At 42.0% G+C, this 13,613-nt stretch overlaps 1 protein-coding gene across 2 annotated transcripts in view; it reads right to left on the reverse strand.

Moving 5' to 3' along the window:
- Positions 1-8,441: 8,441 nt before the first annotated feature.
- trrap (transformation/transcription domain-associated protein) overlaps positions 8,442-13,613 on the reverse strand; it is a 90,180-nt gene continuing 85,008 nt past the window's right edge. For both annotated transcript variants that reach the window (XM_074620801.1, XM_074620799.1), the window contains 2 exons: positions 12,523-12,717; positions 8,442-9,618 (listed from right to left, as the gene is read on the reverse strand). In XM_074620801.1, coding sequence (XP_074476902.1) covers positions 9,334-9,618; positions 12,523-12,717 — 480 coding nt within the window. In that variant the 3' untranslated portion in view covers positions 8,442-9,333. The remainder of the gene's footprint in view (positions 9,619-12,522; positions 12,718-13,613) is intronic.

Raw genomic sequence — 13,613 nt, forward strand, 5'->3', positions numbered from 1 at the left:
TGTCTGGCCATTAAAAAGGTGTTATCAGTCGCACCATAGATGTGGGTCAATGGAGGCCTACTATGTTATAAAGGTGAAAATGACACTTAAAAGCAACACGTTCTCATATGTTGTAAAACACAAACAAAAGGGCTTCTTTAGGTTTAGGCAAAAAAAAACAACAACACAAGTTTAGGGAGAAAACATTGTATTTTGTGTTAAAATAACTACAATCACAAAGACAACTACACATTGTTGGTTTCACATGGAAAATCCTGTGTTTTGTGTCCCATCCATAGTCCCCAACTTCCACCCCTTATGGAGTTTCATGCTGTCTACACAGTGCCTGACTTCTGCTTCTGCTCGTGTCATAATTACTACGGTCGCTAGAGGTCTCTGTCGTGTTCTTTTATACCTTCTTTCTGTGCTCTACCATGTGAATAGATGATAAAACCTACTAGTGGGTGTAGTAGGCCCCGATTGACCCACATCTATGGGGCTTATAGTGACTGATAACCCCTATTTCATAGCTTGACAACAGTCTAATCGGCTGAAGTACTGGACAACTGGAAATTTTGACTGGTGATGGCATTAGACGAAAAATGAAGAAATCACCAAAGTTGTTTAAAAAATTCCTCCTGCGGGGGACATGAATGGGTGCACCAATTTCCATGGCAATCCACCCCATAGTTGTTGAGATATGTCAGAACCAAAAACGTCAACCTCGATGGCACTGGATTAAAAGTCAAGGGATCACCAAAGTGATTATGATTCATCCTCTGGGGACAATAAATGTTTTCTCAAAATCTTAATCCATCTGATAGTTGTTGAAATATTTCAGTCTGGAGCAAAATGGTGGACCGACAAACCGACGTTGGCACCCCTGGAGCCGCTGAAACCTGACTAATTATACAAAATGTATCAATAATACAAGGCAACTTTTGGCATCAAAGCCTTGTAATCATATCAAACATATAGTTTTCTTCTTGTCAACAATCATTCAGAAAGAAATCCATTACCAAAAAAAACAGAGCTGCCAATTTCCACACCAACCATGTCCTCAATCGACCGGAGCAGATCTTCCTGACTCCAGTCCTGCCGCTTTTCATTTGACACGTCAAATAAGGAATGATTTGGACACCAGGTGAATGCAGCAACTTGTTAGACGACTGAAGTTGGGAAGCAACATAACGCAGTGTTAGCCACAGTCAGGCTGCACTTTGAATAACAAGTGCAACTAACTTTTTCTTGCCTGAAAAATATGCCCTTTTGCTCTTACTACCTATCAGCACCACTACTGCTTTTGCCGTCTCTAGCTCAATGCAGGTATGGTGGGTTTGCCGTTGAAAGGTGGGAAATCTCTAACTTCAGTAGAAGCAGATAAGGCAGGCTGCGGGGAAATTGGTGCACCATAAAGTATATTACAACACTTCATCACAGAATAACTCCTGGAATGGATTGATCATAACAGCGAGAGTATCAGGGGGTGGAATTTTCTTCAAATAAATCTGGTTTGCCGACTTATTCGTGTTGGCATATTTTATATATTCTTTGTATTACTTCTTCACTTAACTCAAAAAGCTACGAAATTTATCTCATCACCTGGGAAATATAACCGACTATTTTCTTTAAAGATTGATACTGGAAAGAACCTGTGAAATACCCACAGAGTGAAGTTTAATTTTCATTAGAACACTGCTCATTGCTTTAAAAGCCAATGGGGGGAAAATATAATGTGAATGTGGCCGTGAGTCAGATATGAGCTTGTATCCTGGAGACAGACACGTCTCTGGATTTTCATTTCACGAATTGATTTCTGAATGGATGTAAAACTATAAATCACTCAATGCAGAGACTATTTGATGCTTTTCCATGAAATTTGGTACATGGTCCCCAGAGGATGAACCCTAATAACTTTAGTGATCACCTGACCTTTCCTCTAGCGCCACCATGAGGTCTACATTTGTGGTTTTAAGTGAAACACCTCGGCAAAAGAGTGCTGCAGGGATGACGGATTTTTGTAGGCCAACCCAGAAGTTAGCATCGCCCTGGTTCCCTCGACAAAAAGCCAATGGGATTTTTCCATAGGGTTTTGGATTATTGCCGAAAATAAACTCTGCAGCAAACAAACATTTATGATACTTACACGTTTAGTTCAGCAAGATAATCTTCACGAATGAGCACCACTTCTATGATTTTTTAAGTGTAAATGCGATCGGCAGAAGTAAAAAGCTAACGGTAGGCTATAAACGAACAACACCGCGGTCGCGTAGCTTCACGTCACCGCCACCAAGCTAAAGACGGACTAGTGTTCGGCGTGATGGCGTTTTGTAATTTCATTCAGCCACTTATTAGCAATCGTCTTTTTTAAGAGACATAAAAGCTTCAAAATTCACAAGTGGGATATTTACTGACGTATTCTCTATTGTTGAACAAAACGCTGACTTCGAGACGAGGGAACCGGAAGTGCTAAAATGCTAACATTTCCGGGTTTTAGGACTCATTCCTGCAGCACCCTATTGGATGTATTGCCGTGACATTTGGTGACATCATTCATGGTCCCCTCAGGATGAATCACTTTGGTGATCCCTCAACTTTGCATCCAGAGCCATCGCCGGGTCAACAATACTTTGGTTTATGACCAGTGCCTGCAAAATTGATGGCATTGCTTACATCTTTCACTAAAGTAGTGAACACTGTAAACATATCTGCTAAATATCGACATGTTGGCATTGTCATCGGCATTTTGGCATTGTCATTGTGACCATGTTAGCATGCCAATGTTAATGTCTAAAACTGCAGCAATGGTTCAGAAAGCAGGTAGGCTACTGTAGTAAGAAAAGGTTCTCTAATGTACTTCTGCAATTTCTGAATTGTGTATGAAAGTCAGAGACTTGTGTTTATTTGTACTTTGAAGCCAAACCACTTCAAAACTGGTCCCAGGAGTTATTTCAGGCCAAAACACCATTAGATACCCTGACATACCTCCGTGTTCTCTCAAATCCAAAATCCATCGCTGGGAATTGACTTGCTGGCTGCAGACCCTCCTTGATCTCCTCATGCAGTAACATTGACAGCAGCCAGCACATTTCCAGATGCGTAGCGCTGAATCAATGTGGGCAGCAGGAGCAGAAAGGTTCTCACCGAGCCCTACCGCACAAGAATTGATTTCTGAAGCGCTGTGATGTGCTAAATACTGTTCGACATCAGGAATCATGTGAACACCACTCAGCCAGCCACTCGTGATTAGAACAACGTTTGATTTAAGCAGGAAATAGGCTCAGACCCTTGTAAAGAGAAACTGAAGTACGGAAAAGAACCAGTGGATGATGTTACAGTGCAGTAAGTACAATCAAAGAGAAAAGAGCTGCTACACAGTACTAAAAAAGGTCATTAATTTTTCATGTATTTCCAGTACTATAAGCTCACTTTAATGTTCTTTTCCAAAGCTGGACTCTTCTCTCTCCCATTTATACATACAGTATATTGCACTGCCAATATCTCTGAGTCTTGTACAGTAATGTGAACAAATACAACTAGAGCAAACGCACAAATTTGTCAATTGTGAGGGAAAAATATTGTCTACTTACACAGAGTATGAGTCCCATGTTTAAAAATGCCAATGTTAAATACCCATAACCAACACTTAGTGCACACTTACACTAATACCACTTCAGCATGGTATTCAGTGCCAAGAGTACTCCATAATTAATCACGCTCTACTGCTCCACACTCCAGTACAGCTGATGTTGCCAACTGGCAATAAACAACACCCAAGAAGAATGATGTCGTTGTCATTTCATCCTCAATTCAGTTTAACAATGTGATGACATCATCAACTCAGGGTGTCGCGATGGAGCTAGTAGGTACGTTATAGGAACAGTTTGTAACATTTCAGGGGATCTATTAGCAGAAATGGAATAAAATATTCATAACTATGTTTTCATTAGTGTATAATCACCTGAAACTAGGAATCGTGTTTTTGTTAGCTTAGAATGAGCCCTTCATATCTACATAGGGAGCGGGTCCTCTTCACGGAGTCCGCCATGTTGTTCCGCCATGTTGCTCCGCAATGTAGCCCAGAACAGACAAACCAAACACTGGCTCTAGTGAGAGCCTTTTTACGTTACCTGAAGGCCACCGTAGTTCTCTGACACGCTTGTAAAACTGCAGTAACGTGAGTTGCAGAGTCGTCTTGGAAAGAGAGGAGTGAGCGGAGGGGTGCTCAGTTGGTTGCAATCTGCAACCACACCACTACATGCCACCAAATCCTTCACACTGTCCCTTTAACTTAGAAACACAGGAGTCTCCTGGATAATGTAACAATCATAGGTTTCTGTTATGGTCAAAAGTTTTAATTATTTCAACTTTGATCCTGAGAAATCATGTGATGTCATGTCATTTTCGCATGGCGGACGCTTAAAAAAAACTACAATACCCACGAGCCTCAGCTGTCGTTGCTGCTAGCTGTAGCCTTATATTTGCAGATATAGAGTGGTATTGATGAGTGTAGTTCCCAAAATGTCGAACTAGCCTATTCCTTTAAGGTTTGAATTGTACCTTTGAATGGAAAGTTCCCTCCAGTATAACTGGAACATTACAACACAGGAAGTTATATTGTGCTCACGGCTTGTTTGATAGTTGAAAATATACTGGAAATATGTATGTTTGTATGTTTAACCACAAGTTCTGTTGATTAAATGCCACTTAAATCAGGTTAGTTTCCCAGAAAATCAGCTCCATTATGACCGACTGAATATCAAATAATTTGTTGTAATTGTCATTCAGGCGCTTTTCACTCTAACCCCCTGTGCCGTCCGTCTATACAAAGAGTATCAGTACATATTTATATCAGCGTGTGAGCTTGTTGATGTGGCTGCTGCATCGCTGTCAACCAAGAAGAAAAAAAAAGAGCGACTTTGATTGCTTCCAATACTGCTGTGTACAGCTTGGGCAATTAAAATCATAATGGCAGATTTTAGACACCAAACTAATGAGCTCAACTCCTCTGAGTGGAAATGCCATTAGAAGTCCTAATGGGACTCCTTCGCCGAGTAACAAAACAAATCCTCAGCTGCTATAGATATGAGATGTGCAGGCTTCCCAGACTACAGAGCCACACACAATCGCTATTTGATTAATACTGTTTGTTTACATGAGATATACAAAGAAGCGTCTCCCCCTACTGCGCTACAAGGCCTGATACAATGTGATGTGTAATTGGATGCTGACTGTGGAAGCAGAAAAAGAGTTCCTGGCCTTGAATGATGAATTGTGGAAAGACGAAAGAAGTGGATTTGGTAGTTTTTCCACCTCTGTTCCCTTTACAGCGTCAGCCATGTCTCTGTGAATCAGCAGGCTTCGATGTTACAACTGCTGATCTGTGTACTCGCATGTCTACTGTAAGTTTTCATTACGCTGTATCTGAATGCATCTCTTGAGAAATATGACAGCTTAGTTGCCAAATAAAGCAAACAGACAGTTTGTGAAAAAAAGTCTCCCTCCTCCGCTCCTCCCTTAAGCCCTTCCTCCTCCTCCTCCTCCTCCTCCTTCAGCCATCCTCCGCGGGGATGAGGATCATTGGAGGGGGAAGATTTCATCATCTGGTCCTGCCAGGATCTATTCCTGCTTTGGTGTGTCCTCTGAGATCTCTGCTCTGTGCCACGGCTGATGATGATCCAGGCTCCACACCTCCACTCCTACCGGAGCACATCAATCACCTCTGCTCCTCTCACGCTACTGGAGAGAGAGGGAGGCGTATAGGGGGTGGTGAAGCCTTCGCCTCCACTTCACTCACATCAAGCAGAGAGAAAAGGAAAGAAAAAGGAGGAGGCGGAGGCGGGGTCGCTCTGGTTATATCTGTCTGCAGTCACAGGATGCCAAGTAAAGACCCCAGAAGGCAAGCTATGACACATCTTATGGGTAGGGCATGTGTGTGTGTTGTGGATTTCATATTTCACCTAATCTCTCTCAAATCGGAACAGACACCTGAGGCGTGAAATGGATGCCTAGTCCCAACAGAGGGCACCCAGAACTTCAAACACAATCATTCAAAAGGGACTCTGAACAAAAAAGCACTGGATGTGTCTCCTTTTTACCCCGAGAAACTAAATCCTTCCATCATGCTTTGGTCTTAGACTCGACACGGCTATCGTTCCTTGTTTCTGGAGAGGTATTGGTTCCAGGTCATGGGGTCAGTCAGCCCGGCTTCTTCTTCTGTTGATACTGTACCAGTGTGACTCAGCTGGGGGAAGTGATTGCATCCATGGAACGAGCTGGTCAGCCGTGTCAGTAAAATGATAAGAGTTGACTCTGAAGTCGAGCGCCTTCCTTGCGTTGTAAAACGTTAGAAATGAAAAAGACAAAGAAAAGTTAAATATTGCAATTAAATAAAAGTTGCTCTGAGGGTTTGTCTTTTAGATGCAGGAAGATAGTTGTGCCCAACAGTTCTACATTTAGGCCAGATGCAGGATTGCCATGAATTTTGGTACATTCAAGTGACAATCCTAATGACTTGGGGGGGTTACTTAAAGAGGACCTATTATACTTATTTTCAGGTTCATATTTGTATTTTTGGTTTCTACTAGAACATGTTTACATGCTTTATTGTACAAAAAACACTTTATTTTTCTCATTCAGGCTGTGCTGCAGCACCTCTTTTCAACCTCTGTCTGAAACACTCTGTTTGAGCTCCACCCCCCTCTCCCGAAAAAAGCTCCGTTTGCTCTGATCGGTCAACTGGCCCACTCTGTTGTGATTGGTCAACCGAACCAAACTCTTCAGCTCCAGCTCCGCTCCAACTAGTTTTGTTCGAGGGCGTGCCAAACCAGCCGCTGGGCAGGTATTATGCTAATGTGTTACTTGGTGACATCACCATGTTACGGAAGAAAAGGCGGAACTTCAAGCAAGGCGTTTCAGGCAGTTCAGGAGCAGTATTTATGTGGGGGAGAATACCTCCTTTTGGCGTGGACTTTGGGCTTTGTAACTTTGCACAAAAAAACTATATACTAAATATACATACTATATATATTATATACTGTATATACTACACACTAAAGGAAATGGAAAAAGCACAAAAGCGTAGGTGCAGGTCCTCCTTAATGTTCAAATACCTACAAACATTCCCATCAGCCTCATTAGCAAATGTTAGCATGCTAACAAGGTAACCTAAGATGGTGAACATGGTAAACATTACAGCTGATGAAAATAATCAAACATTTTGGTGTTTTCTATAACCATTGTGCAACTTGTTCCATTACGTATGATGTATCCGGAGGGTTACCCGATTATGACTTCAGCAGGATGTAATTAATTTTGTGCATACACCTTGTCCTTTGTCATGCTGGACATTTACCTAATGAAGATCCAGCAGCGCTGAAACATCACATTTTTTTTTACAATCCAATTAAGTTTTGTGAGTTTTAATCCCCCACCCTCCCCCCCTAAAGGCATGATTTGTACTCATGAACTAAAAAGGAGTACCTTAACAGTGATGTCTAAATAAGAAAAGCCTAAAATCAGTCAAAGGTTGTATAGAGTGACGTGATTCACATATTCAGGAACAACTTGAAATCTCTTCTAAACATTTCCATTCAGAGTGAAGAGAAATGGGGAAAAAGCAATCTGTCAAGCATTTGTACAAAGCATCACAGGTATTTCCTGCAGTTAAGCACCTAATAAAAAAACACTGTGGCCTCTTGAAAACACGAGCAAATATTTAAAAAACAAGTAGAAAACTCCCAACTGCTGAGACTTGCAGACAAAAACAGTGTTTCCTTTTGTCTTGTGTGGATCAGAGAGGAAGAGAAACGTTAGAGACGGTGTGTAAACATACCGAGAGGCAGAAGGCTGTGTATGTGGATCGTATAGGGGCGAACAGAGATATAACCTTTGTTTACGAGTGCAGGCGGGCTGGCTGACAGTGTGTATAAGTCAAGCGAGGCCAGCCCACTCGGAGATCTACTGGCACGCATTAATCAAACACCAGGGGAGGAGAGAAACGCCTCAGCACACCTCCGCAGGACTTTCGAAACCAGGGGGAGGGAATGACCACAAGGTTATCGTACCTCCACGACGACAGAGCAGCACTTTGATTCAACACTGCTGCGCTGAAATGCCTCTCCATAAATGTCTACTAACTGTGAACCGCAAGGATGGCGGCAATAGACTTTTTAACGTCAGGGAACGGTTCGTCTGGAGTCATTTCACAGCACGAGTTATTACCGCAATAATACCCAAGAGTGCGTCCTTCAGGGTGATTATTGCTGTGACAGTGATGCAGTAGATGTGAGGCACAGATGGGGATTACTGGTTATTATTGCTGTTTTACAACTGGTGAAAAAAAAAACAACAACTCAGGAAGAAGTGTGAGCATAGTTGAAACTAATTTTTTGAGATTATCCTAATATACAGCTTAAAGAAAGAGTCCGCAAGTTTACCGTAAAAGAGCCAACAGCAGCATCTGTATTTAAAAAAAGAGCATTTTATTAAAACAAAATGCTTATTTACAAGGCAAGAGATAATACTTCTGTTGAAAAATGCATTGTACCTTTACAAAAAGGGGAGGGTAATGCATATACAGTCAGCTTGGGAATGACATATTTGCATTGCAGCTGTTGTAGCTTATTACAGTGTCAATTCGCCCTGAAGTGTTACATTACAACAGGGCTCACGGAAAGACAAATGAAATATGAAGTGAAAAATGGCTTTTGGAATAGTCAGACATGTTAATAAAGTTCAGAAAAAAAGAGCATCATCTGTTTCACAGGACCACAATTTTTTTCCTCATTCTGCAGGACTAGAAAAGAAGCTACACATTTCAGTTTAAATACAAATTTGAGAGGACAAATGGCTGTTTTAAGGGCGGGGAAAAAATCTAATTGTAAGCTCTTGATGCAGGCGAAATACAATACAGACACAGCTAAAGCAAACAACAGAAGATTTTCCCTATCTTTTAAATAAAATAAAAAAAAAAAAACTCCATAAGCTTGAGTGAGTGGCTCATTATGATACCTACACAAACATTTTACACTGTCCTTGTCCGACAGGGTAACTGGCATCACACAGAGTCCCTGTCATTTTAGTTATAAAAATAAATATAAGTTGAAGGAGAAATTGTGTTTTGATAAAAAAAGATTTTTTTATCAGTCCAAATATAACTATTATGCATACTGGCAAGCCTTTGTTCAGACTATCAATGTGACAGTCAGGGGCCTTTTTGTTCCACTTGATTCCACGTAGCAAACTAGTTCATGTGTACTTTGATCAAGAGAGAAAGAGTCCAACATGTCCGTCAGGTTTCTGTTACAGTGATAGAGCAACATGTTTAACACTTGTCATCTTTCTCGTGTTTCCTCAGAGCCAGGGGTGCCAGGCCGGGTCCATGCGACACAGATTGTCCAGGCTGTTCGCCGCAGCCACCAAGGTGTTGACCTTACTTTCTCCTCCTTCGAACTGAGCCAGGTTATGGAGGCGGGACATGATGGCCGTGACGGCCTTCTGGACCAACGAGACCAACTGCTGGGAGTCCATGTTTTCCGGTTGCCCGGCAGGGGACAGGGGCATGGACGTGTCCTCCTGGGTCTTCTTGTGCCACGCGATGATCTCGTCGCGAAGGACCGCCTTCAGGATGCCGTCCACCTATCAAGAGACGGAGGAAATTAAGATTTAAATTTCAAGAATCAATGGTGTAGAAACATGTACGATAAAACATGAAACATTTTGTCTGTAACTGGATCCTCAAGACAACCAATGTTCATATTTAGAGACATTTCTCAAATAACCGTGTGGTTCATTTCTTGTGAGCACTTCTGGAAATTTACCAATGTAGCTCAGTAGGCATGAAGTAACAGATTCTTTTTAGCTTTGAGAGCAAAAAATGTTCCATGAAAAAGTGACTGCTTTGTGCCATCTTGTCAAACTAAAAAATTACTTTGATCACAAAAATAGGAAAATGGGATTTTTTTGCTCTCTTGTAACAACATCACTTTTTTTTTTACTTAATTCTAAATAATTAATAATTAATTAAAATAATTTCCACACGGAGTGGGAAAGTTCATTTTTGTGCTTGGAAAAAAATGTTCGACCAAAATAAAATAAAATAAAATGTTAACTCAAGGTCCATTTACTTGCTTTTTCCAGATCTTACAGTCTTCCTCTACAGATGGAGATGATCTTTGATGCCAAAGATGATGCAAGAAAAAAGTTACTTAACTAAATTTAATTTATTTGCTTTATTTACTGAATTTATTCAACTTATTTACTTAATTCTAAATAATTAATAATTAACTATAAATTAAAATAATTTCAACACAAAGTGGGAAATTTAATTTTAGTCCTTGAAATGTTTTTTTGACCAAAATAAAATAAAATACATTAAAATAAAATAAAACATTAACTCAAGGTCCATTTACTTGCTTTTTCCAGAGCTTTCAACCACATCTTACAGTCTTCCTCTACAGATGAAAATTATCTTTGTTGTCAAAAAACATCTTTGAACAGAGGCAGGGATTATGATTTCCACCCCCATGTCACCAAAGATCCATACTTACAGTGTCAACTGAGCAAACCACTTCCACTCATGAAGACCAAAAGATGTGGTTGAAAGTGCCAAAAAAAGCATGTAAGTGGACCTTTTGTTAATTCTGTTTTTAGTCAAATGTTCATACTTTTTCCAAACTGACCTCTTTTCATTGAACTTTGTGTTGCAACAAATTATGCGAAAACTTAAAAAGGTGTATAAACCTTTTCACAGCGCTGTGCTATAACAACATAATAAAAGGTGGCAAATGACATTCTAGTTGCTTGTGAAATTCCTAGCTAATCCCATAAACATAGCATCTATCTGAAGTACTATATTATGTGTCAAAAGAAGGCTGTTTATAGGTACACAACATGCCAATCTTCTACTTTCCTCAGCCGTGTGTTGAAAGAGTCCGCCGTGGGAATAAGAGCAATGAAACATGATAAAAGCTCAGTTTATAGAACGTCAATACCAATCTCAGACATACACATAAAAAGTCCAATTAAGGGTGTTCCAATCATCCTCAAGGAAATCTCTCTCTCTGTTGGTAGCAGCTTATTATCGCGACACAGCACTGAAATACATAACCATCTAAACCATGATGGGGCCACAACGCCAGCAATCATCACCTAAACTAGGTACACACTGTTCCCTGGGCTTACCTAAAGTGTTTGTATGGTTTCAGGCTGCTATATATTTGAGTGGATGATTGTTATGTGTTTTGTTGTGTTCCCCGGAGACGTCCATTTTCTTCGACCGCTGGCCTCTGGCACTCGGCCTTAACTAGTTCACATCGTGGAGTGTTTTGTTTATTTGCATCTTAAGCACTCCTGCTCCCTTCCACACATCAGTCAGACTTGAAGTATGAGCCACACCTATACATAGACACCACACGCCTGTCATTACTGCCCTGCTGCACATACATTATACAACCCCTTCGGACTGCTCGTGCTTTTCATTGCATTGTTTTTGTTTGGTTGAACTTCCTCTCTGGGTTTTTGTCTAAGTTTAAGCGCAGTAACAATATTTGGAGGAACTCAGCAGGAGCTCCGATTCGACAACAAACTGCTGCGTCTTCAGAATGATGTATATCCTCACTGATGCTGCCAGCTGACTTGAAACCCCACAATTTAAATACACTTCTCCTTAAAAGCCCTGCCAAGACTCGTGGCCATCTGGGTCAAGTCGAGCAAGTGTAATTATATTATGTAAGTATACTTATTTTAAAATTTAGATGCAATATTGTTCGATTTTATGACAAAACACATTTTAATGAATGTTGTAACAAGGATGCAAATGATTGATGTGTTCCTTAAAAGGAGCAGTGTGTGGGATCTGGCGGTATCTAGCGGTGAGGTGAGGAGATTGCAACCAACTGAAGCCACTCCCGTGTTCCAAGCGTGTAGGAGAGCTACGGTGGCCGACGTGAAAACGCTAATGGTCCTCTCTAGGACCGTGTCGTTGTAAGAGTAGAGTGCTTAGAGTGTGAGTGTACGGGGGAAGTGAGTGGTGAAGCAAGAGAGAGAGAGAACGGCGGCGGCAACGGAAGTGACTCCGGCCCAATCCGTTCTGTGCTACGGTAGAAATACACATCCAGCGGATACGGAGCAACATTACTCTTCACTCACCACCCGATGAAAGTAAGTCCAGTATTCACTCATTTTAGCTCTGTTTTGGTCTCCACCAGCTCCTGAGGGAACTATCTGGCTCTTTAGCTGCTAAATGCTCCACTTCACCAGCTAGTTGCTAACTGTATCTTTCCGGCGTTTGGTACAGACCAGGTAAAGTTTTTCACCTGACAACAACAGACTGCTGCATCTGGAAACGATGCTGATGAGAGCCTTCAGAGTGAACCAAAACAGTAAAGTTGTGGGCCATAAAACCAAAATAATGAGCTGGAGGATGCTAAAATGCTCTGTGGAGTCGAAGGGAACTGCAGCTGGGTGAAAAGGATATTAAAATATTCTTATTCGGAGCTGTAGTTTATTTGAAAAACACAGGATATTCGTAAGACAAGTTACCTTAAAGTTTGGCTGCGCGAAGCATCGTGCCACTGCGATCATGGAGGCAGTGAGCGGTCCAGAGACGCCGATGGTGGTCAGGAACTCGGAGATGTTCGGCGTCAGGCGGAAGGGAACCGGGCGGTTAGCGTCCAGGTCGCCCGTGGCGTCGTTGATGTCGAAGCGGAAATAGGAAACGTTCAGCTTTCCCGTGTCCTAAAAAACAGAGAACGGAGTAAAGGTTAAGTCGGTAGCCTCATAATCCACTACCAATTAAAGAAAAAACATCTATAAATATTCCTTTCTTGCAGTGGTCTCCTCAGACCACATGAGCCCTGCAAGAAAATAACTCTTCTTCAGCAAAGGCTAGGGGAGTTACAAAACAAGCTCACACCAACGAAACGGCTGCAGTTATTGATCTGCGTGCCCCAGACACAGTAACACGTCAAACTATCAGCAGCAGAACATCTATAATCCTCAATTCACTCCCACTCCCCTCTCCCCCCGCCGCTCCCCGCTGACTTAAATATATACAGCCAAGTTTTCATCTTTAAGCCTGCATTTATGTGCGAGAGGACCGCTACACGAGCAGCCATTCCGGGGAAGATAAGCTCCCTTATATGAAAAGGTGAGTGGCTCTGACAGCTTTATAGCAGAGCATTTCATTCCAGCTCGTGCTCCCCTCTCCTCCTCTGTCTCGCCTCTTTTCCCTCCCTTCCTCCTTCTCTTTAATTCCCTCCCCTCTCTCCCTCCCTCCCTCCCTCCCCTCCCCCCCTACTGTCATTTGCTCCTCCAGGCCCCAGCGGAGGGCCTCAAGGCAGTGGGCTGAGACACCAGCAGCCCCCAGGAGGCTCAGATAAGCCCGCAGACAGTTGGCTGTGGAGGCAGCGCTCGGAATGCTAAATCACCACACTAGTGGCCGGCGATGGCTTCATTTTGGTGGCTGGTGTGAACGGGATGACGCAACAGATTAGTGTGTTGCATGTAGTGATTTGGGCGCTGTGAACTCGAGTGTGAGAAATGACAGATACTGGGTCCTTTTTAGAACAAATTGCAACGATATCAAAGGAAGATAGAGAAATTATGACAAAAGGAAATTTAACAGATCGTCA

The sequence above is a fragment of the Sebastes fasciatus genome, chromosome 20 (genome assembly GCF_043250625.1).
Source record: "Sebastes fasciatus isolate fSebFas1 chromosome 20, fSebFas1.pri, whole genome shotgun sequence".
NCBI lineage: Eukaryota > Metazoa > Chordata > Actinopteri > Perciformes > Sebastidae > Sebastes > Sebastes fasciatus.